The sequence below is a fragment of the Schistocerca cancellata genome, chromosome 6 (genome assembly GCF_023864275.1).
Source record: "Schistocerca cancellata isolate TAMUIC-IGC-003103 chromosome 6, iqSchCanc2.1, whole genome shotgun sequence".
Classification (NCBI taxonomy): Eukaryota; Metazoa; Arthropoda; class Insecta; order Orthoptera; family Acrididae; genus Schistocerca; species Schistocerca cancellata.
In genome coordinates, this window is record NC_064631.1 from 634,696,288 (window position 1) to 634,722,815 (window position 26,528).

At 43.6% G+C, this 26,528-nt stretch overlaps 1 protein-coding gene across 1 annotated transcript in view; it reads right to left on the bottom strand.

Annotated features, from left to right (window-relative positions):
• Positions 1-1,212: 1,212 nt before the first annotated feature.
• Positions 1,213-26,528, bottom strand: part of LOC126191477 (odorant receptor Or2-like) — a 34,293-nt gene continuing 8,977 nt past the window's right edge. The window contains exons 2-6 of the mRNA XM_049932361.1: positions 17,017-17,900; positions 15,966-16,065; positions 15,737-15,841; positions 6,161-6,316; positions 1,213-1,401 (exon numbers count right to left, since the gene is read on the bottom strand). Coding sequence (XP_049788318.1) covers positions 1,345-1,401; positions 6,161-6,316; positions 15,737-15,841; positions 15,966-16,065; positions 17,017-17,876 — 1,278 coding nt within the window. The 5' untranslated portion in view covers positions 17,877-17,900 and the 3' untranslated portion in view covers positions 1,213-1,344. The remainder of the gene's footprint in view (positions 1,402-6,160; positions 6,317-15,736; positions 15,842-15,965; positions 16,066-17,016; positions 17,901-26,528) is intronic.

Below are 26,528 nucleotides of genomic sequence, written 5' to 3' on the forward strand. Positions count from 1 at the left end.
CATACAAAACAAAGTACTCAAAATCATAAGCAATGCTCCACGATACACACGCATCACGGACCTTTACCGGGAATACCGGCTTGAGACTGTAAAGGAGGTAATCCACAAACTCACCACAAGACTGTACAGAAACTCCAGACATTCGCAGAACCCGTTTATTCTGAATCTGGGGAACTACGACCACAACCATAGATGGGAAGATAAAAGACCAAAAGACGTACTTGTAAGTACCTAATATCTATTGCCTAGCACACGCAAACACAACCGTACAGGTGAACCCCTGTTAATCAGACGCCATTACTGGATATCCAGGTGGAATACCGAAAAACTGGCACCACGCAGGGGAGCCGTACCGTACACTGCATGCAGACCAGCTCCACACATCCCCTACACAGTGAGATGATCTATGGCCGATCTCCCACTACTGTATAAAGATCTTGATTGTTCTAGGAACGTAGCGGCTGCAGGAACTGGGATACATCGCCAACGCTTGCCATGGTAATGAATCATGATACCCATACCAACAAATCCAACCTTGCATGAACTATCGCAGCTAGTAAGCCACTACAGCTCTACTACCCATCCCACTGTCGCAGAGGTTTTTATCCCATGGCACGAGCCTTGGCACTTTTTTTTCCTCTGCTCTTCAAATTGCTATCCTCACTCGCGCTTCGTCCATCATCTATCACCTGGTGGACCGTGTTAATGCGTAGTCTTACCCAGACGCACGGATAACATCACAGCTCAGCATCCTGTGATCCATTTACTAGACAACTAACATGTTGACGGAGGTGACAGTAGAACTTTTGGTTTGGTCCCCACGTTGGTGCGGGCGTGGAGGGGCCCCATCTCTGCGAGCCCAAGGTTTGTCACTGCTTTCTCGATTCTGAGCTGTCCAACATAGCTCTTCTATATGCTGAATCAATTTCGCCCTCAGAAGCAGTCCTAGATTCAGATTCGTCCAAGCATTCAGAAATAGCCGTTGAAATGCTTGGGTCTTCTACATTTACGGTATAAGTTGGTTGTCTTTTTCGAAAAGTACTAGATGAGTTCTTCGACTGCAATGCGAAACAAGTTCAGGTGATCAGTCTTGAAGTGACTAAATAGCTTAGGAAGAAATGTCTAAGGAGAAATTGTTAGTCAAACCGAAAACTGAGATTAATGCATTACTCATTCTCGGCACAGTCATTTAATCTCATTTCAGTTGCAAGTGACTTAGTATGTTACATGTGCATCATGACCACAAATAATTCCAAATTGGCTTCTTATTTCAGTTGTGTGTTCGGACCTCCACAATCACGTCACCTTTATTCATGTCCAGTTTCTCACGAAACTGCTATGTCATCAGCGATCGCTCATCTGGCGCAGAATAGCGTAGTAGGAATACGAAGCGTTGATAAGCTGAAACAAACACGTCACAAACTATTACTCACAGCTGCACTGACTGAAACTGGAATTATACAACTATGTGATTATGCTGTACCTCATATTTTAACCTTACTACTAGCGCACCTATCAGTAAATAACTAAGGAATGATGCTGGGTAGAATTTCTAGAATTGTTTCATCGTTCTCCTGATAATGTAACAGTGGACATCAGCCACTACGTTCTGCTAGGTTTTTAAACGATGACGATTACAGTGAGTGCATATTAAGTTGGCCATTACTATGATATTATGAATTTGGGGATCACGAAGCAGACAAAGCGAAAGAATTCTCCTACCTGGAAAGTAATAGACGAAGGAAGGAGGACATAAAGAGTACACTAACAGAGGAAAACAGGGAATTCCACTCAAAAATAAGTCAGCCATGTCAATCGTATGATTTAATTCGAGGAAGGAATTTCCGAAAACGTACATTTAAGCACAGCACTGCACGGATGTGAATCATGGTCTGTAAGAAAATCTGAAAAGAATTGAATCGAAGTGTCTTGGATATGGAAGGACGCTGAAAATTAGTAGTATTGGTAAGATAAGAAATAAGGAGTGTCTCCACGGAATGGGTTGGCAGAGAAAGATGTGGAGAGTATTGAAGAAGAGACAGGAAGTATGGCATCAAGTGCCAATTTCAGTTCCATTGGAGGGAATCGTAAACTACAGGAGAAGACAGGAGCACCAAGGGCACAGACGATAGTGCTCCTGTAGGGAATCATCCTTTGCACGCTCCCCGTGAGACCCACATTCACAACTTGTCCACACCAAATGATAAGTCCCTGCAAGCGCACTATGTGCCACCGATGGCTCAGATGGATAGAGTGTCTGCCATGTAAACAGAAGATCCCGGTTTCGAGTCCCAGTCGGGGCACCCATTTTCAACATGTCCACAATGAAGTATATGAACGCCTGTTTGCAGCTAGGGTGTCCATTTACTTATCATTTCATTTCCAGCAAAGCTGCAAGGTCATCAACGGTAACTGTTCATTCTGGAACAGATACTACCGTCATATATAGTTAAAATATGGCTTCCCGGCCATTGACCTTCTTCTGCGAGCGCACTCGCTATGCCAGAACTCGTACGGGACTTGGTAGATTAATCTGCCACGAGTAATGAGTATGATGGATAAACATCCATTAGGCGCACTACGAATGTAGTGGTGTGGACATGTTGGGAATGTGGATCTCACGGGGAGCGTGCTAAGGATAAGTCCCTGCAGGCGGACTGTCCTCTGTGCCCTCGGTGGCTGAGATGGATAGAGCGTCTATCTCGTAAGCAGGAGATCCCGGCTTCGAGTCCCGGTTGGGGCACACAATTTCAACATGTCCCCAATAAAGTATATCAACGCCTTTTTGCAGCTAGGGTGTTCATGTACTTATCATTTTATTCATTGTTTGCTGAAATGACTGCAGAAAACTCAAGACACTTGGGGAGGATTTAATGCTAGTAGAACATTAGCACTAAGCAGTAGTTACTCTTCTTTACTGATACATGATATTGAGTATGATGGATAAACATCCATTAGGCGCACTACGAATGTAGTGGTGTGGACATGTTGGGAATGTGGATCTCACGGGGAGCGTGCTAAGGATAAGTCCCTGCAGGCGGACTGTCCTCTGTGCCCTCGGTGGCTGAGATGGATAGAGCGTCTATCTCGTAAGCAGGAGATCCCGGCTTCGAGTCCCGGTTGGGGCACACAATTTCAACATGTCCCCAATAAAGTATATCAACGCCTTTTTGCAGCTAGGGTGTTCATGTACTTATCATTTTATTCATTGTTTGCTGAAATGACTGCAGAAAACTCAAGACACTTGGGGAGGATTTAATGCTAGTAGAACATTAGCACTAAGCAGTAGTTACTCTTCTTTATTGATACACAGAGCTGATGAATTTTAATGGCTTGAATTTTCTCAACATACTATCAAAAGAAAAAAGAAAATTTGATCCTATTCCCCAAAGATACTTTTTTTGGCAGGAAATTTGGCTCTTAAAGTGTAAGCATTACACGCAAATTTCGTAAATAACCTGCTTGAAAGTATGTTCCGAAATACTGTTTATTACATTTCAGTAACAGGTTTTTATTTTATTTCAAGGCAAATCAGCTTCATTCGACAGTATTAACCGATGAAAATCAAGGAAAATCATCTTAGATATCATTTTCATTATTTTATCTTTTCGAATATTTTGATTTGCGTCTAAAAACTGAAATCGGGTCTGTTAATTTTAAGATGAGCATGGTGCGTAGTTGTAGACAGAAGCTGAGCTCCAGTATCTGTTCAAAGATACCACATAAGTATCTTCAAAAAAAAAAGTTTCTTCCACGGAGTGGAATACTCCTGTATTTCGTGTTCAAGAAGTGTGTATTTTGATTGTTTAAAGAAACAGGTTGCCGCACAGAGCTATAGCGAAAGATAGTAAAAGTTAGTTTCCTACATATAACTCTGTAAACTACTTGAAACTGTTTATTCTAAAATGAACACATAATCAGCATTTAAAAAATGCCGACTAACAGATAAAATACACCCCCTCACGCGATCCACCAATCTACAAAAGGTTTTCTTTTACTCTTTTACTTACGTTAAGAGGAAGGTTTACCTTATGAGGCTCTAAGTTCATGCAGTGCGATAATGATGTGCTTAAAAAAGAATTTTCCAAAATGAATCACGTGCCATCGTTTGACAGTGTCGAAATTCAGTCTAAATTGTCGATTGCTGTCTACTGATAGCGCAAACATGGCGGTACCGTGATTCAAAAGTCGCTCCAAAACTTCAAATATTCGTTATTTACACATTTTCTTAATACAGTGATTTGAGACTATTCGCCGGCCGCGGTGGTCTCGCGGTTCTAGGCGCTCAGCCCGGAGCCGCGCAACTGCTACGGTCGCAGGTTCGATTCCTGCCTCTGGCATGGATGTGTGTGATGTCCTTAGGTTAGTTAGGTTTAAGTAGTTCTAAGTTCTAGGGTACTGATGACCACAGATGTTAAGTCCCATAGTGCTCAGAGCCATTTGAACCATTTCTTTGAGACTATTCAGTACTTGAATACAGCTACTATATTTTATCGTATCTGTAAGACTTAGTTGGAATGATAATCTGTTTCAGGAACACCTCCGTTGTTTCTGATCTACATAAACGATTTTGGAACAATCTGAGCAGCCCTCATATACTGTTTTCAGATGACACTGTCATTTTCCGTCACGTAAAGTCATCACATGGACAAAAAAATGTTTCAAAATGATTTAGACAAGACACGTGTGTGGTGAAAAATGCGAAAAATGACTTAAAACTATGAAATGCGCCAAGTCACCCGCATGAGCACTAAAAAGATTCCTCTAAGTTTAAGTTACACAATAAATAATCTTAAGGTCGTAAATTCAACAAAATAGTTAGGGATTACAATTACGAGTAGCTTAAACTGGAACAACCACATAGAAAATGTTGTGGGGAAAGCAAATCACAGACTGCGATTTATTGGCAGAACACTTAGAAAATGTAGCAGGTCTCCTACAGAGACTGTTTACACTACACTACACTATGCTACACGACGTTTGTCCATCCTCTCTGTGCGGTTTGGGACCAGCATCACACAGGAAATAGAGAAAAGTGTCCCACGAATATGATACACGAATATGAGTGGCAGTAATTGAAACAATGGTGTTTTTCACTGCGGCAGGACCTTCTCATCAAATTTGAGTCACCAACTTTCTCCTCAGATTGTGCAAATATGTATAGGGAGAAATTGTCACCATAGTATAATAAGAGAAATCAGACCACACATGGAAAGATTTAAGTGTTCCTTTTCCCCGGGCTATGCTAGAGTGTGGAGCGATAGGGAAGTAGCTTAAAGATGGTTCGATGAACTGTAGGCTGGACAGTTGTGAATTGCTGATGTAGATGTAGGAGTAGAACAAATAAATATAAAAGGAAGTAATGCACGTAGGTTTCGTCTGTTATTGGAGTGTTGGAAGCAGGGATCATCTGCAGTATTGCCAGCCTCAGAAGTTTCAATGAATACAGTTTCTCTTCATCGGAGTATGGACACTCTTTTATAGTGCCATTTTTGTGATGTACGAAGGAGAATATTTTTCTAGTATTGTTAGTCACAAGAGCAGAAGAAGAGACGCGTTGTCCTGGAAAAAGGAGGGTGTAATGACAACAGTTTTATTCTTGTATTAGCATTTTAGGGAGAATGAACAGTTTAGGATCTGTTTCGTGTATTTACTTCAAGCAAGGAAACTCTAGCGAGTTGTGTTCCCAGTTCTGTCATGTGTGTTGACAACGTTTAAACAGAGTACGTTATAGTGATCGGATCAGGCTCACTGTTATGAAAACCCTATTTTAGAATATGGAAAACAATAGATATTTGAGGATGAAGGTGGAGTTTTATACACAATTATGATTTGCAGATAATTATTAGGAGTATGCAATCAATCGCTCCGTGATACATGAAGGAAGGATTTCGATTCCCGGACAACGGGGAAAAATCTACTGAAGAGGTATTAGGTGTCACCGTCTTTCTATTGTTTGATTTTCACAGTCGGGCAACCACAATTTCTTCCATCAATGGCATATTGTTTCAATTGCTTCGCCGCAGTACATGCTAATTTATAAGTATTCTGAATGTGTCTCTCTCGTCAAATCAAAGCAGACGATTGACAATTTACCAACTACTGAAGAAATTGATACGTGCTGAACTATCTTAGTACGACAGCTTAATCTGCAGCTTACCGAGACGAAAGTTGATCTATTGATGGTGTATATACGGCCTGCGGAGACGGTAAGCGGTTTCTGAGCACGGGCCATGAGGATGTGCAGTGCTGTGGTGAAACGTCGTGGTGCGCCCGTCCATTCGCTGAAGTACGCTGATGTGCACAGGCGCTCGCTCTGAAATGTAGTGTAGACTTCAATGATTTTCCAAAAAGAAGCCTCGTTACTGCATATCAGAAATGACAAAAACATTCAAATGGGGTCAAATTTCATGCTACGGTAATACTAATAAATGTTGATTATAAACGACATCAGTCGCTGAAATGGTAATTCCAGCCTAGGATATACACTCCTGGAAATTGAAATAAGAACACCGTGAATTCATTGTCCCAGGAAGGGGAAACTTTATTGACACATTCCTGGGGTCAGATACATCACATGATCACACTGACAGAACCACAGGCACATAGACACAGGCAACAGAGCATGCACAATGTCGGCACTAGTACAGTGTATATCCACCTTTCGCAAATGCAGGCTGCTATTCTCCCATGGAGACGATCGTAGAGATGCTGGATGTAGTCCTGTGGAACGGCTTGCCATGCCATTTCCACCTGGCGCCTCAGTTGGACCAGCGTTCGTGCTGGACGTGCAGACCGCGTGAGACGACGCTTCATCCAGTCCCAAACATGCTCAATGGGGGACAGATCCGGAGATCTTGCTGGCCAGGGTAGTTGACTTACACCTTCTAGAGCACGTTGGGTGGCACAGGATACATGCGGACGTGCATTGTCCTGTTGGAACAGCAAGTTCCCTTGCCGGTCTAGGAATGGTAGAACGATGGGTTCGATGACGGTTTGGATGTACCGTGCACTATTCAGTGTCCCCTCGACGATCACCAGTGGTGTACGGCCAGTGTAGGAGATCGCTCCCCACACCATGATGCCGGGTGTTGGCCCTGTGTGCCTCGGTCGTATGCAGTCCTGATTGTGGCGCTCACCTGCACGGCGCCAAACACGCATACGACCATCATTGGCACCAAGGCAGAAGCGACTCTCATCGCTGAAGACGACACGTCTCCATTCGTCCCTCCATTCACGCCTGTCGCGACACCACTAGAGGCGGGCTGCAAGACGGCCTAACGGTGTGCGGGACCGTAGCCCAGCTTCATGGAGACGGTTGCGAATGGTCCTCGCCGATATCCCAGGAGCAACAGTGTCCCTAATTTGCTGGGAAGTGGTGGTGCGGTCCCCTACGGCACTGCGTAGGATCCTACGGTCTTGGCATGATTCCGTGCGCCGCTGAGGTCCGGTCCCAGGTCGACGGGCACGTGCACCTTCCGCCGAACACTGGCGACAACATCGATGTACTGTGGGGACCTCACGCCCCACGTGTTGAGCAATTCGGCGGTACGTCCACCCGGCCTCCCGCATGCCCACTATACGCCCTCGCTCAAAGTCCGTCAACTGCACATACGGTTCACGTCCACGCTGTCGCGGCATGCTACCAGTGTTAAAGACTGCGATGGAGCTCCGTATGCCACGGCAAACTGGCTGACACTGACGGCGGCGATGCACAAATGCTGCGCAGCTAGCGCCATTCGACGGCCAACACCGCGGTTCCTGGTGTGTCCGCTGTGCCGTGCTTGTGTTCATTGCTTGTACAGCCCTCTCGCAGTGTCCGGAGCAAGTATGGTGGGTCTGACACACCGGTGTCAATGTGTTCTTTTTTCCATTTCCAGGAGTGTACATAACTCAGCAAAACCTTTTGTAATACTGATTTACTCAGAGGGATTTGAAGGTGAGAGATTCATTTAGTATTTGCAAGCTACCGAAATTCCTGGTCGTAGCTTTAGAGGTAAATGCCCCACGTTAGAAGACAGAACTCATTTCATTTAGTAATCTCCTCTAATGAATGGATTTCGCTAATACATCGCACCTTGTTAGAACATGGCAGGAAGTCTGCATTATTTCCCTGTATATGCTTTAAACATGCTAGTGAGAGCTCTTTATGGATGGTTCATTTACGTACTCAGACTAGTGATGCGATTCTACGTAAAAGTATCCTTTAGTTCTGACTACCGATGATGGCTTTGACTGAAAAGCGTTGGAATATACTGGTAATGTACTTTACAAGTCCCATTCGGACGGCAGATTATAACAAAAACTGATCAAAAACGACGACTCAAGATTCAAATTAAAAAGTGTAGTATAGTGCATTAATTGTTGAAAATATTAGGGTACTCTAGGGGAAATCTCTTAGTAATGAAATAAATAAAAAACTACAAGGAAGGCAAGGTGGGATGGCAGCGGGAAAAATGTGAAGGAATAGAAGAAGAAATGAATACCGGAAGAACTTACGCAGCGTATAGTAAAGTCAAAATAGCCTTCACCGAAATCAAAAGCAACGATTGCAACATTATTGGGATTTCACTATCAAGCGAAAAGGACAGAGCGGATAATAGGAAACAATGCTTCAAAGGCCTGTGTAAGGGGGACAACTGTCTGATGACGTGATAGAAGGAGAAATTGTAGTCGATGTGAGGGAAATAGGGGATCTAGTATTAGCGCAGGATTTAAAACAGCTTAGGAAGGCTTGGGATAGAAAAACAACACAAAGGGTACAAAATTTTCCACCACAATTCCTAAAATAATTGGGGGGGGGGGGGGGGGGGAGCGGCGATCAAACGACTATTAAAGACGGAGAGAAGAATCTATGAGACTGGTGACGGACCATCAGATTTTCGAAAATATGTTATCCGCTCAATTACGAAGTAGTAAAGTTAAATAACTGCGAGAATTACAGAAAAATCAACTTAACAGCTCATGCATCAAAGTTTCTGACAAGAATTGTATCAAGACGAATGGGAAAGAAAACTGAGAACATGTTAGATACCGATCAGTTTGCATTTAGGAAAAGTAAAGATACCAGAGAGGCACTACTGACATTGCTCTTGATGATGGAATCAGGACTGAAGAAAAATAAAGATGTGTTCATAGGATTTCTCCGTCTGGGAAGAGCGTTCGAGAGGATGGAATGGTGCAGTATGTTCCAAATTCTAAGGAAATGTGGCTATAGATAAACACGGCTAATATACAATATGTACAAGAAACAAGAGTGACAAATAAAACTGGAGGACCTAGAATGAAGAGCTCGGAATAAAAGAATATAAGAGAGAAATGTAGGCTTTCGCACCAGCTGGTCAATCTATACGTAGGAAATTCAATGACGATATAAATGAAAGTTTCAAGAGTGAAACGAAGAATCAGCTCGAAAGGACATCAATGATAAGAGACATTGATGGCATTGCTACTCTTGGTGAGGGTGAAGAAGCATTACAGGATCTGTTGAATGGAATGAACAGTCTAATGAGTACAGAGTATGGATGGAGAAAAAAAATAAGATATAGAAAAGTAAAGAAAAGTGGTACATATGAGACTGGCCTGCATATTAACATCAAAAGATGTGATTGAGAAGTAGAGGAAGTCAAGGAATTCTGCTACCTTGGAAGCAAAAGAACCCATGTTGGACGAAACAAGGAGGATATGAAAAACGGACTAGCGCAGGCCAAGGGGCATTCCTGACCAAGAGAAGTCCGCTGCTATCTAGCGTAGACATAAATACGCCGAAGAAATTTGTGAAATTCTACATTACGAGCACAGCATTGTATGGCAATGAATCCATGGACTGCGGGAAAACCGGAACAGAATTGAATCCAAGAGTCTGATATGTGGTGCTAAAGAAAAATAGGGAAGATGTGGCTGAATCATAAGATAAGGAATGAGGAGGATTTCCACATAATCGGCGGTGAATGTGAAATACGAAAAACAGTGAAAAGGTGCAAAGAAGCAGGTATAGCACTGTAGGAGATGTGTTAAGGTATCAGGGAATAACTTACAATTTGTTACACAGTGCTATAGAGGGTAACAACCGTAGGGGAAGACAGAGACTCGAATACATCGGCAAGTTACTCAGGGCGTAGGGTGAAGTGGTTGGCACAAGAGAAGGTTGTCGGTCCACATCAATAACGTCGATAGGCTGCAGGTTTTTGGAACATGTATTGTGTTCGAACATTATGAATTACCTCGAAGAGAACAAACTATTGAAACACAGTCAACACGTATTTGGGAAATATCGTTCTCGCGAAACGCAACTAGGTCTTTACACGCACGAGGTATTGCGTGGCATTGACAACTGTTTTCTAATTGATTCCGTGCTTCTAGATTTCCAAAAGGATTTTGACACTGTACTACACAAACACGTTGTAGTGAAACAGCATGCTTATGGAATGCGTGCTTGTGGAATATCGTCTTACCAGGAAAGTACTTGGGCTCGAACAAACACAAATACACCAAAATCGTGTGAGAAATAATGTAAAGGTCTCTTATTGCACTAGTGATACTCCCGCAACACTCTGCAGTCGTCCGTTAGAGGCCTCTGCGTATGTCATGCCGCATTGCACACTGACCTGCCGGTATGCCAGTCGGGGCCAGTAGGGACGGTGCAGTGTGCCTCTGAAGTTGCGTTTTGTGACATTATTTGTGTATTGAAGCGTCAGATGGCTCGGCTATTGGTAATCAATCCTGCTAATGTATTGCGATTGGTTGAGATGAAGTTACGAAGAACCCTTCTTCGTAAAGATGGTATTGGTGTAGAAGACGAATCATTCGCATGTTTTCTAGTATCTATTATAGTGCAGAAATATGAGCATAAGTTAGAAACAGATACTGTTGTAACACTAACACATAATGGTGATGATAGGGATGATAATGACGAACAACTCATTGCAAACGGTAGTGCTACGGCAAGTGCGGGAAGAGGCGATGGAAGTAGTGACAGTGAATACCAACCATCTCCCAAGAAGAAACTTAAAATTGCAAGTATCATCACGTCGTTTGATGACAACACACTGGAGAACAGGTACGATGATTATAACGTAAGAGGTATCGATACAAACAAGAAGCTTCTGAAAAGATACCCTAAACTGAAGTCTAAAAGCAATATGAAAAACATACTGGATTACGTGGCAAAGAAACGAGAAGGAAATACAGTTTTCAAAGGAAATCGTACACTGCTGTTGAAGACCATCAAGGAGCGTATAATGGCGAAATTCGATGAAGCGTGAGAATGCGGTTCCGCCGTTCATTATTGGCATTTACAACATTGGGCATTGGACGTAGCCACTAATCTCGGGGGTACAAACTTTACAGCTTCAATAGGATTTATTACTACAGCTACAGAGCAAACAAATAAAAGTGTTTGATCTAAAGTTATTCTTTCTGATCGTATATTAATTGCTGTTGTAATAAAGTTTACTGCACCAAGAATTGATGATACACCTGCTGAGTGTAGTGAAAAAAAATAGCTAGATCTACAGATGCACCCGAGTTTAGAGTAACATCACGTCGTATCACTATGCTCCAAGCACGAAAAGATAAGGATCATGAAGAAGAGCTGATTGAAAGAGTTCAAACGTTTGTTGCTGACGTCAATGAGAATATCACGAGAGAAAACATCGATATTAGTTCTGTATGGAACTATGATCAGAGTCAGTTCAACTATGAACTTTCTTGTGACAGAACACTATCCACGAAAGGGGAGAGAAACACTGTCGCAATGTTGCAATCAGTTAACTGTGCAACACATAGTTACACGATCGACGTTGCTATATCAATGGACGGACGATTGGCAGAAAAACTCTATATTAGCTTCCAAGAATCCAGTAGAAATTTGGACCCGCGTGTGAAGGGGAAATAAAAACGTGGTGGCCTCCAAATGTCGTCGTCGATGCGAGTGGGAAGATGACGAAACAACATCTGAAGACGTCTGAAGGAACCGACCCACGTCCGGCAAGGTGACCAACCGACGAGGCCCAGAAACGCTCAAAAGACCAAAATACACGTCGCCCGATGAGACGACCAACGGATCGACCAACCAACGGTTGTCCCGCTCCAATCTCCTTCCGTTGGACAGTTCATGTGTGTCGCCAGCACTAGTTGTCGGCAACTCACTGGCGCTCCGTCCCCGAATGCACTGCTGGTCCGTCCCCCGACTGACTCCACTGTTGGTACGTCCGCCACTGCACACCCGACAGACGACGACCTGGAAATACTAGCGGTCGCTCCTGAGACAGTATGACAGTGCATTTATCGATAAGCGCTACTGCTGCCACTCACGGGCAGGTGACTCAGGACGTTAATGACGCCAGTAGATGGAATAAGAAAACGAGGCGGCAGTACCGTAAAGAGAAGATGACAAACAATAAACGGCATGAACAAGATCGGCGCACGGCTCACACGTTCTTGCATCCCACTGTTGAAGAGCAATTCGGGGAAGTCGATTGTATCCTTCAACACGACCGAGCACCTGTTCATAATACACGGCCTGAGGTGGAATGGTTGCACGACAAAAACATCCCTGTAATGAACTGGCCTGCACAGAGTCTTGACCTGAATTCTATAAAACACCTTTGGGATGTTTTGGAACGCCGACTTCGTGCCAAGCCTCACCGACCGTCATCGATACCTCTGCTCAGTGCAGAACTTCTTGGAGAACTGGCTGCCATTCCCCAAGAAACCATCCAGCACGTGATTGAAGATATGCACGCGAGAGTGAAAGTTTTTCTTATCAAAGCTAAGTGTGGCCCAACACCATATTGAATTTTCGCATTACTGATGGAGGGCACCACGAACTTGTAAGTCATTTTCAGCCAGGTGTCCGGATACTTTTGATCACATAGTGTACCTGCTAATCAGTTATGGTATTACATCACCACAGCAAATCTGTTGATATTTATAATAGAATACAGCACATCGTTAGCCGGCACTGCCTTACTTAACTGACACGTTTCGGTGCGTGGTTTGTGGCAAGAACTCGGGACTTTCATATTACATGAAACGTAGTTAAGCTGTGTCGGGCCATTATATAAAATTTGATATGTATAGTTTTATGTTAGAAGTAGTGTGTATTGTGCGTTGTTCTTTCCGTCTGTTACATGAGATCGAGGATGCTGGAGAAACGGCGGCGGACTTGCTGCAACAAGCTACGGCTTCGTTGAAAGCTGGTGACCTTAACGCGCAGAGCGGACGGCCGTGGTAAACTGAAAGACATCGTCGGCACAGCCGCCTTTGATTATGATTAAAAAAGAATGGCGTCTTCACAGCACTGGCTCGCACTCATACGTGTGAACAACCAGAGCTCCTGTTATTGCATTGACTAAACGAATGTATTTTTGGGAACGAATAAAAATTGAACAGAAGAAGTTATTAATGGGGACATGTGTTGATGAATTTTTTGTTGCAAGTGCCATTGTGCTAATGTAAAATGCATTTTATCCGTTAGCTGTTTATTGTCCCATTAGTCATCTACCGATTTTGGTATTTAACCATGTTCCAAGATGTAGAGTACAACAGATTAGTTATAAATTCTCATCATGTTAAACCTTTTGCAGATCAAGTTAGTTAACAGAAGTCCTATTATTAATTGAGTGAGGTTGAGGGAAAGGGAGGTTCCGGAATGAGATTTTCACTCTGCAGCGGAGTGTGCGCTGATATGAAACTTCCTGGCAGATTAAAACTGTGTACCGGACCGAGACTCGAACTCGAGACCTTTGCCTTTCGCGGGCAAGTGCTCTACTGACTGAGCTACCCAAACACGACTCACGCCCCGTCCATACAGCTTTATTTCTGCCAGTACCTCGTCTCCTACCTTCCAAACATTATAGAAACTCTCCTGCGAACCTCGCAGAACTAGCACTCCTGAAAGAAAGAATATTGCCGCGACATGGCTTAGCCATAGCCTGGGGGATGTTTCCAGAATGAGATTTTCACTCTACAACGAAGTGTGCTGTGATATGAAACTTCCTGGCAGATTAAAACTGTGTGCCGGACCGAGACTCGAACTCGGCACCTTTGCCTTACGCGGGCAAGTGCTCTATGTGAGCAAACTGTGAGGACGGGTCGTGAGTCGTGCTTAGGTAGCTCAGTCGGTAGAGCACTTGTCCGTGAAAGGCAAAGGTCTCGAGTTCGAGTCTCGGTCAGGCACACAGTTTTAATCTGCCTGGAAGTTTCGAAAGGGAGGTTGTCTCTCTTCTAGACTGACCGTTTTTGATGAAGCCACTTTGGGTTTTGGAGATAATATTAAGATTCACCTTAAATTTTGAAATGCAGTTACACGCTCTTGACGTGATCTAGAGTTTTCAAAAGTGAAAAGGTGTGGTAATTTTTGACAGTGATGTAATGTTATCTTAGATATGTGAGCTACCCAGCGGTGCCCGTGACTGAGTAATTGCCTGCGCTAATATCGCTGGTTGTCTTAGCGACGGATGACAGCAACTGTTGACCTGAGAAAATTACCTCATTGACTGAGATTGTGAGCTGATTTATTTATCGCAGACACACAATTGGTGCTCGCTGGTTCTATTAAACAAGAATCTGCTGAGAGGAAGTATTTCTTTGGAAGACGCGTCTGTCATGTCGACCCAGTCACCGTTGGTGGAAGAGTTTGGAAAATTCTCGTTAAGTTCAGACTTTAGCAGGACAAAGTTATTAGCCAGGGTGAACACTAGTTAGCTGCTAAGAGAACTGAAAGACGAAACCGATCTACATATAGCATTAGAGCTGCTAATACGGTTGGAAATGTATTGTTGTTGACAAATTACACGGTGAGGTCGATTGACAGCCACAATGTAAAAATAATATGTCCACGTCGATCCGACGCACAAGTAACATGCAACACAGTCATTTGAACAATGACCTACGAGACCTTATGGTACTTAATCTTACCTAATTTTAAGATCTTGAGGCATAGATTAACGGGTTTACAATATTCCACAGCGATTTCGGAAAGTCACAGTGAATTTCTCTGCCGGGGGATGATAGATAACAGTGTTTTCACAAATATTATTTCTGCCTAGACATACAGTTTTACACTTGGCAATGAACGCACTCTCTCACCATACTCATGTCGCACAAACGGAGATTCCTTGCATAAAACTAAAGTAATTACATTAGAATTTCCTATTGTAAACACATATTTTAAACTATAATACTATCTGTACTTTAGATGCAGGGAGAACATTAAATATTAATGAAAGACTATTTACATACAGTGTCAGTTGCTGTACAAAATGTATTGAGTTACGTCGCAAATTTTTAGTTCATGTGGAACATCTTTTGGCACCTGATGTCTGTGAACCAAACAGACAACGAAATCAATATCAAATTGTAATCATTCTTAGAATCATCATGCTTTTGTTTGTCAAACTCAATATTTAGACTATTATGTTGAATACATTGGAAATCATAAGTGTAAAACTGGTTCTTGTCCAGTAACTACGTAATGGTATGCAAGGAATGCATTTTAAGAAACTTTCAATTTTGATATTGACTACATTGCTTGTTTTCTTAGTAAACATCAGATTTCAGAGGAAGATCCACATTGGCATAGATTACAAGAAAAATTCGATAAAGTCTATACAGCGCCAAGTGCTATACATCAACATGTCTCTCATTAAACATATTACATTTGTTGAGAGACATCTTGTAAGAACAACAAAATGTGTTGTATGGTAATTAACACCTGTGATGTTTTACGTACCTCCACCATAACGTCGTGAGCGCACCAACAGTATATAAAAAGCTGTAGTATGAGCTCAAACATATACATGCAAACTTTGAGCACCGAAGAAAAGTCCTGGACATTCTGAAATTAGTCATAAGTTGCGTAATTGTTAGATTTGTGCAACACCTAATAATAATAGTACAAGTGCTTAGAATACTCAGTCACGAAATGATTCAGTAATATAATAATCAGCTGATTTACTTACCAATGCAGCCTGGAACAGATTCACACAAATGACCAACGTCCCCGCCGAGAACTGAACGAGAACAACAAAGTTGACTGTCTGCTCCAGATCGTTCATGAAACTGCAAACCGAATGGAAAAAATTCCATTTCTGAGAAAAAGAACACCAAAGCACACCTTTTCATTAAAATTAGTTGTCGTATAACTATGGTTGTAATTGGTGCACAACTTCAGCTAGGAATCTATCGCAAAACAGATCGCCGATTTGCTACTTCTGGCAAGGAATGTTAGTCCCACCGCATCGTAAACAGATCATCACACACGAAAACCAAGACTGCTGCAGTGAATGACACCTGAAAGTCAGCAAAGATCTTTAAAATATTTCGTGAAGCACTTTATATATTTGTTTGGAATCTGTAAGTTACTGTGTTATATTCCTGGAGCACTGACCCAGTAAACGATACCAAGGACTGTTGAACCACTAGTAGCAGATCTCGTAAACGTATTCAGACTGGATAGCAAGAGATAATTACGTAGTCAGTTACGGCTCGCGTCATAACGGCTAGTTTTTCAGCTTTCTCAATCTTTGAAAATGTATTCGTGATATGATGTCATCAATTCTGTACTCTTCGGGACCCTTGAATGTGATCAGACCGCTCCATGAAAGTATGAAAGCGATGTAATGGCCTTAGGCTCTTTGTTTTTCTCGAGAGGTGGTCTCTCTGGATCTCCAAGAATTTTTCGGTCTATAGTGAACTCCACGTCTCTTCCAGTCCTTCCAAATTTTAGAGCAGTGAGCCTTTTGTCGGAACAGATGATGCAGTTAACTTTCAACGCAGATACCAAAAGGAATTTTCTACTAAGAACTACAGATTCAGATCGTTAGGCACCATTACAGAGATTCAGTGATGGGGACGTTTTCAGATGAGTTACCCTAAGCCTCTAAATTGGTGGTAATTTCTGTTGCACTTCATGAGGCCCATTTAGTTCGAAAAAAAACTGTATAGCTTTGGGGAAGCAACGTTTCTACTTTTTTGTGTAAGAAAAAGATATACATGTGAAATTACACTCACCTTATCATCTCTTGGTGATCGATGATGCAATCACGGAGTTCAGTGTACAATGTGACCTCTTGCTGTGGAACAGGAGGTTTTCTAGAGACTACATCTCTGTTGAAATCCATTATTTTCTTTTCACTTTCTCCAGAAGATGAACCATTAAATGCAGCGTTGTCTTTTCGCCCCACATTGGCAATGCGGTTATTGAGAATCTTAAACTGGCCGGCCAGGTGAATCATGAGTGCACCGAAGAAGAGGTCCAGACCCCAACTTGCGAAAAACCAGTACATTATGGTGAGGCACTGGAGGACGTAGCCAATTTCGAAAAGGGGTGATTTGTCTTGCCGTATGCCGTACCACTCCACCACTGGAAGGGTCCTTTCAGTCTCTCCAGTGTCCATCACGAAAGGCAGCACAATCCAAGGCACCCCAACCAGATTTCCGTATGTCACAATGATATAAGTAGAGTATTTATTCAGTTTGCTCGTTTGACCCAAAATCGACTTTGAATTTACATTTGGATCGGTAATCCGTTGTTGGGAAGCGACCAGTGCGTCCAGTTTGTTAACGAGCATGTAATACTTCGGCTTGTACAGGAAGAAATGAGTCATTTTAATAATTCCAGCTGTTATAGACGTAAGGTTGCAGAAGACAGCTGTTATCATATTAAGGTTACCCCAGTAGTAATATAGCGACATGGAGTCCAGTGCGAATACTGCCCACTGCGTTAAGTATATCCATGCAGTATAGATGGCGAACAGACCGTATGGACGCGTAGGCCACAGACCTGCCACTTTTAGTACACCAATATTCACGTCGAGCACAGTATGTGGGCCAGGTAAAGATGTCAACCTCAGGTCTGGTTCTACCGACATGTTCTTGACATAAACGAGGATGCCCTGGGCAAGAGAAACGTCATTAATGAGGGAACTGTTGTTCAAATGTACCAGGTGGGAAAGCTACGAATGTTACATGTCGTACTCCACTCGAAATGAATTATGCTACCAGCAAGTAATAGTGTGCACATTGAGGGACAGACCAACATCAACAGTTTCTAACACCCTCACTTGGAATGACAGTGCAGATAATACGTATTTGACTTTATTTAAACTGTAAACTGAGCAAACACTGAGAAATCCGAAACTACGTTTCCTTGATATCTGTCATTATTGGGATTGGGACTGAATGTTTGTCAGAAAATTATACCGAAAAACGTCGATCAGCAGAGCGTGCACCTCCATCCTCTTGCGCTATGACTCAGTGAACTACGCACATCCCATGAGAAGAAGCCACCAATCATTTTGAAGCGCATCAGGTTGCATAGAACTGGGACCAGATGGTCACGTGATCCTTCGCCACTGACTTGTAACTTTGGGGAATATGTGCCAGTGGGTTGTACGGGATTAGCGCAATAGAATGAGCCGACGTACAGACGTGACATAGTGGTAGAATGAGCTTTATTATTTGCAGTCTACACCCAAAATTGTTGGCGTTTCAACGCAGGCTGTGCACCGTGACTGCAAGATTTGGTGTACCACTTGCAGCCTTAGGAACAGTGGTTGTATAAAAATGCTAACTGACAGGGACCAAAGGCCAATGTCATGGCTTGTTGAAGGTAATCGGTTTCAAACCGTACAGGAATTACTGCTATTAATGAATTAAAATCTGTCTCTTGTAGCTTGCCAGCGGTCTTTGTGAAAAGAGCTGTATGAAATGGACGTTTCGAGTCAGGTATTTCGAATAGAACTAGATTTTTTCAGTGGGCCGAACAACATAGAAGCCACAAACATGAAGTGACATGGTTTTTAATCATTCAAACGAAGCAAAGCGTCGAATGATTGGAGGGCCCGACGAGGAGTATAAAATGCAGCGGACGGATGATGTAGCTCAGACGAGAGGTGATCTTTGATTTCGTACCATGATTGAGTATACTTATCAGGTTTTCGTGAATGTGAACCAGAATATCTACTTCAATAATCTCGATGACCTGCTTCTCCCCTTTCTTCTACGTCTTCATGATGAATATGATGCGGATTTTCATCATGTGCCACACCCACGTTTATTGTTTGACGATTGCTCAGGCACCGTATCATACCCGGACTGCCCCGAGAAAGCACCGTATCACCATCTTGCAGAAAGAGAGTTGGACTACTTGGAACAAAAAGTGAAAAGTAGCAGTCAGTACACCCGGTGATTAGTCTCTTTCGCAATGTAATCACCCATGAGGGGATTCCGATGGCTACGGCACATCTGAAGAAACTTGTGAAATCGTTACAACACGGGCAGTTATTAGGATAATCTCTCCTGTCAGATTCTTATCTAATTTTCCTTAGAAGGAAAAATTTCCTGCTGTCTTTTTGTCCTATACTCATGTGGCCGCCCGGCTCCTAGCTGCGTCGGAAATGGAGCAGCAATTAGGCTAATACAGCAGTGCATTGTGCCCCATACCGACGGGGCTGTGCAACCGTAGGCAAAAAACGTACCGTATAACGGCGCCCTAGGAGCCAGGGATGGGAAGATCAAAGTGCAGCCACCTGCGGCGCACCTGAGATTCCAACTGCTTCTAAGTCATCCAGGACTGCTACGACGCTGATGACTCCGCAACCGCCGTCGCCAACTTGTCGTAGCATCGGTACATGGGTCCAACACGACAAGGAACTTTATATTTTCAATGTACCGACCGCTTCTTATTTCCACTCCAGGTGTTTGGTAGCTTGTGGATACAAATCGCCCGTGTCTACAACCTCTGTGGGGCCGTTTCTCTGCAGTTGTGCTGCCTTCAGAAAACAACATGCAGCGTACCTGAAAGGCATTCGTAACACCAGACATACATCGACCATCCTCATGCATGCATGTGTTTGCACAGCGTCGCGGATACTTGGCCTATATCGGCACTATGGCGATTCGAGGACGAGCTTGGCCAAAATCTAGAAGATGTAGTTACAACACGTTACATTCAGCTTGTATTAAGTCATTTCTCGATATTCAGCTATATTGCTTACTCATTACGTGCGCAACCTTATAAAATCTCTGTTCTATACTCGTCATTTATGTCGTCATATTTTAGAGGCGTACGAAGTGAAGAGCTTCTTATTTGGCGCTTCAAAGCTAGTCAGTATACCGTTATGACACAATAGGTTTATCTAAATTTCTGTTCCTCTGTGGTGAACTGATAGCAGATCTTGTCAGGTCACAGGTTGCTGGTACATACGAATGAAGGATTCATGTAAACCAAAGTCAGATAAACTCACTGGAGGGAATGTCAATCCCTTAAAAGAGTACGCTTGCCCATTTATGATGCTGACATTAACAGTGGAAGTGAAGTGTGTAACACGTGCTAGTTTGTTTAACGGAATCGGCGCATCAATATGGGCCTTGACATAATGACTGAAGTAATCTAACGTTTTTCGTCGTGCACACATCCACATAGTAAGTGTTTCTGATTTATTGGTGTAGCAACTTGAAGTCCGGGACGTGTCTACAAGGAACGCTGCAGCTCTCACAGCCACACAAATCACGGTAAATACAGTGGTCGTAAGGCGATCAGATGTCAACTTTGTCACTCACAGTTGTTTTCATAATCGACAAGAAGTGCTGGTGTCATTTCAGGTCCAAGAGAGGGCATGAAAGTTTTGAATGGGCCAACAACACATAAACGTGACAATAGCTGAGACCTGAGTTTCTTCTGGCGTATGCAACTTTCAAATAACTCCCGGGAATTCAGCCAGGTAACACTTTCAGTGACCGCCGATATTTCGGAGGGAGAACACCCCGCCATTTTCAAGGCAAACCGCAACGGACAGGCGACGTACATCCAAATTTAAAACCTCGGTTCTCGGACTGATGCAAGAAAGATAACGCACACTGAACACTAGTGCCACCAAAGATAAGCAAAGTCAGAGATATCGATAGTGAGACTACGAACTCGCAGGTGATGTAGCATTGACTCTGTAACTCTGTTTTTTGACAAGGGAGAGAGCCGGATTCCTAACAGAGTTTAAACCAAAACCTCCATCCCTTTAACGCGGTTTCTCTCTAATTTAATCTCAACTTCCTCCTTAATTACACTGTCCCAATAGCTGGACGTGTATGCCACTATCTCAGTGTTATTATATAACGTGGGGTGACCAGTACCCAAGCAACGTTCTGCAATAGCAGTTCTACTTGGGTGCTGTAATCGTGTGTACCGTTTATGCTCAGTACATCGGTCCTGCACGGTCCTGATAGTTTGACCAATATATGCCATGTCGCAGCTACATGGAATGCGATATACACCCGCCTTACGCAGACCAAGATCATCCTTAACAGAGGGACAGAGTTAATGCAACCTCACCTGCGAGTTCGTAGTCACACTATCGATAGCTCTGACTTCGGTCATCTTTGGTGGCACTAGTGTTCTGTGTGTGTGTGTGTGTGTGTGTGTGTGTGTGTTATCTTTCCTGCATCAGTCCGGGAACCGAGCTTTTAAATCTTCATGTACGTCGCCTGTCCGTTGCAATTTGCCTTGAAAATGGCGGGGTGTTCTCCCGCTGAAATATCGGAGGTCCTGAAAGTGTTACTTGGCTGAATTCCCGTAAGTTATTTGAAAGTTGACAATAGCTGTTTCAAGGCATGTGATACGGTTCGACTATTTGCGAAATTGATTCTTTTTCAATCGGATCAATAGGTTTGGTGCAATAATGGACGAATGGGGCGTTTAACCCACCGTGTCAGACTGGTTACGTCACGTCAGAGGTATTTTGTGTTTTATTGACGGTTTTGGTAATGACTTCATTCAACGCATTCAGGTTACCGTGGGAAATGCAATATTTTTTGTTTTTATTTATTTATTTTGTTTTAACGTTCTCGATAAGCAGATATCTCTCTTTCTTCACTGTCTTCCTCATGAGTGTGGTGTGGGCGCTGCCGTTAGCAAGATGACAGCAGCTATGTGTTTAGGGCTACACACATACGTTTTTGCTTTTACAGTCATTCAGGCACCTTATCATAACTCTGCTACCTCGTTAAATAACTCGATCGAAATTCCACAGGAACTACACTATGAGACAAAAAAAAAAAAGACCGACGTATGACGAAAGTGTTATGCAAGTTGGTCACAAATTCCTATTCTGACTGAAAATGCAAAATTGTAAACTTGGGCTGAAAATTCAAAGTTGTAAACTTGGGCGGCCGATGGATGAATGTGTGACGAAGCACCGCAGTTTCACATCGCAGATGGCAAGAAGAGTAACCGGGGGACAGGTTGATGACAGGGCCTGAAGTCTTTGCGAATTCCATTTCGTAAACGCTGTTACATAAACACTACACCAAGCAGACAGGCGAATGAACAATGTACTCAGATGTCAGTCAGCATTTGATAGAGGACGTGTAACTGGGACCAAAGAAACTGCTTTGAGTCACTGGCGAATCGGTCGACATTTGAATAGGAGTCGTGCCACTATTCAACGGTTTAGGCAGGAAATGGTGAACCATGGCCAAACACAGCGTCAAGAAGCAAGCGGTCGACTTAGAGAGACAGAAAATGAGGACCGAGCAAAAATGAGAGAGGCACTCTGAGCCGTGGATTCACCAGTGTCATCGATCCGACGTGTAGCTGGTGCTTCAGCGTTCACAAGAATCATTAATAGGTGGTTCACAGAAAGGGGGTGTACGTCACTGTGTCCCTCACGCCAACTGCCATTGACCTCTGCAAAACAACCAGCCTGTTTGCAGAAGCCCACTTGCGGTGGTGTCGGACATATTCAGATTTGAATCTCTTTGGCTGGAGTAGTCTTCAGGAGTGCTGCTTTGAACTGAGCCCAGACGATCAGCGACGACGTATCTTTAGTCGCCCCGGACAGCGGTAGCCAGGACTGATGCTCTGAGGTGCCCTTTCATTTCATAGCAGCAACCTTTCGGTTGTCAACCGCCTCACCCTTACAGCAAAACAGAAAAGCGGTACGCCGACGACATTCTACGCCTTGCTATGTTACCTTCATGGGAAGCCACCCTGGACCTGCATTACAACAAGATGATGCCCTTCCGTACACGGCGAGATTTTCTACTGCTTCTCTTCGTGCTTGATAAACCCACCCTTGAGCAGCAAGTTCGCCGAACACTGAGAAATTTGGGAGCAAATCCCAGTTCGGGATTTTGTCTATGTAACGCTCCAGTTCCACAGAATTTGGCATGATTACCCTGTCAACAAATTAAAAATCGAGTAACTGCCAGCATAAGTGTGAGAGATGTAATAATAATTCTGTTGAATAAATCATCCAATTTTTCTTAAATTGTAGCCATCTGTTTGTATGTACATGTTCTCCACATCTACTGATTCCACCCCTCTCCTCCCCCACACTAGTAACACATTGTCATAATTCCTTCGTAGTGCTTCGCCGAATTGACGCTTTCGTTAGCAAAAGACGCGGCGTCAGACGAAATTTGCTTGGTCCCACTTGAGATTGACAAACTTTCTGTGGGTTTTTCCGAAATTGTCGTGCATTGTTTCTACCCTTGAGTTCATACTGTTTCTGTTGTAGTTCAGTCCGAAGTCTGGTCTGATGTACTAATCCACGTTGGTATATCCTTTACAAACCTCGTCAAATCGGAATAACTCCTGCGACCAGAACGTACTGTATTTATCTCATGGTCTTCCTCTACAATTTTTAACCGCAACATCTGTTACATTATAGAATTGATTATTCCTTGATGTTTAAGAATGTTTCTGTCAAGTTGCACCAAGAATTTCTTTTCTCCCCAGTTCAATAATGAATCTCCTCTTTAGCCCATTACCCAAAAAATTTTCATTCTTCTACACTCCTGGAAATTGAAATAAGGACACCGTGAATTCATTGTCCCAGGAAGGGGAAACTTTAGTGACACATTCCTGGGGTCAGATACATCACATGATCACACTGACAGAACCACAGGCACATAGACACAGGCAACAGAGCATGCACAATGTCGGCACTAGTACAGTGTATATCCACCTTTCGCAGCAATGCAGGCTGCTATTCTCCCATGGAGACGTTCGTAGAGATGCTGGATGTAGTCCTGTGGAACGGCTTGCCATGCCATTTCCACCTGGTGCCTCAGTTGGACCAGCGTTCGTGCTGGACGTGCAGACCGCGTGAGACGACGCTTCATCCAGTTCCAAACATGCTCAATGGGGGACAGATCCGGAGATCTTGCTGGCCAGGGTAGTTGACTTACACCTTCTAGAGCACGTTGGGTGGCACGGGATACATGCGGACGTGCATTGTCCTGTTGGAACAGCAAGTTCCCTTGCCGGTCTAGGAATGGTAGAACGATGGGTTCGATGACGGTTTGGATGTACCGTGCACTATTCAGTGTCCCCTCGACGATCACCAGTGGTGTACGGCCAGTGTAGGAGATCGCTCCCCACACCATGATGCCGGGTGTTGGCCCTGTGTGCCTCGGTCGTATGCAGTCCTGATTGTGGCGCTCACCTGCACGGCGCCAAACATGCATACGACCATCATTGGCACCAAGGCAGAAGCGACTCTCATCGCTGAAGACGACACGTCTCCATTCGTCCCTCCATTCACGCCTGTCGCGACACCACTGGAGGCGGGCTGCACGATGTTGGGGCGTGAGCGGAAGACGGCCTAACGGTGTGCGGGACCGTAGCCCAACTTCATGGAGACGGTTGCGAATGATCCTCGCCGATACCCCAGGAGCAACAGTGTCCCTAATTTGCTGGGAAGTGGCGGTGCGGTCCCCTACGGCACTGCGTAGGATCCTACGGTCTTGGCGTGCATCCGTGCGTCGCTGCGGTCCGGTCCGAGGTCGACGGGCACGTGCACCTTCCGCCGACCACTGGCGACAACAACGATGTACTGTGGAGACCTCACGCCCCACGTGTTGAGCAGTTCGGCGGTACGTCCACCCGGCCTCCCGCATGCCCACTATACGCCCTCGCTCAAGGTCCGTCAACTGCACATACGGTTCACGTCCACGCTGTCGCGGCATGCTACCAGTGTTAAGGACTGCGATGGAGCTCCGTATGCCACGGCAAACTGGCTGACACTGACGGCGGCGGTGCACAAATGCTGCGCAGCTAGCGCCATTCGACGGCCAACACCGCGGTTCCTGGTGTGTCCGCTGTGCCGTGCGTGTGATCATTGCTTGTACAGCCTTCTCGCAGTGTCCGGAGCAAGTATGGTGGGTCTGACACACCGGTGTCAATGTGTTCTTTTTTCCATTTCCAGGAGTGTATTTACACACATTTTGCAAGCTCCTGCTATCTTGTGTGTTGGCCTGCTTATCGTACACGTGTCATATCTGTGCAAGGCTACACACCACATACATACTTCCAGATAATACTTCCTAACACTTAGGTTTGTGTACTATGCCAAACATGTCAGTAGACCTCTGTAAAATTGCCTGCAAATCTTGGAATTATCTCACAGGAAGATACAATAGCCTCATGGGAAACCAAGTACAAGGTCACAGAATCAAGGAAGTTGGGGTATTACGATATAAATGTAATTGGATAACTGTTAATGTATGGTATAAGAGAAGAGATAGTTCCAACTTACCAGATACAAGATATAATAGTAATTTCAAAAATGAGCAAATGCCTGACAGAAGTGAAAGTAATGCCAAGCATAACTCTCGACAGAGAGTGCAGATTGTTGGAAGCGACATCGAAAAAATTCATAAAAGGTACATACGAAAAAAACATCCAAACATCAAGTGCTGGTAATTGGAGAATAGAGAAATCCGAGAGATAAACATCTGGAGTTTACGACAAAGATGAGATGAGGAACACAGAGGAAGAATGATTCAGGTTCAAACTGGCTCTAGTCCATGTAACGGAAGAAACATGTGGAAGGACATCAACAAATGCCATGAAGCAAAAACTTCACGATTGAATGAAAGAACTGCAAAAGCAGTCAAGAAGAAGAAGAATGCACGGCTAGAATGTTTCAAAAACAGAACGGAACATAACACAGACAAATAGAAACGACTAAGCAAAGCAGTAAGAAATAAGGAAGCGTTGACTAACATCATGTCTTGAGAAAAGTGCACAAAATAGAAGAGACTATTAAGGACGTCAGAAAGATATTTTACTGAGTATTCGGTAACAGAAGGAAGAAAAAAGAAAATACTTCAAAACTCATCAACAAACATGGAAAACCCATAATGGGAGGAAGAAGAAATTTTGAAAGTAAGTAAAGAATACTTCACAATATCAAGGACAGGATTAAACAAATGCACGTGATGAGATAAAGAAAAGAAATACCACCGTCAGAGACGAAATAGAATGACAATATTTGAAGATTTTGTAGGGAGAGAAAGCTTTATTAGAAATGGAAAATGGCAAAGCTCCAGAAGTACATGAAATCACAGTGGAAAATATTAAATTCGCTGGACCTATTGTAATCCGATGGCTGTATAGAACAATGAGGATAGTGTGGATATATGGAAAAATTTCTGATGTTTCGACAAACGTAATTACTATACCTGTCTTCAAGTATGTTAACAAGGCACTCTGTGGAAATTACAGTGGAATAGTACTACTG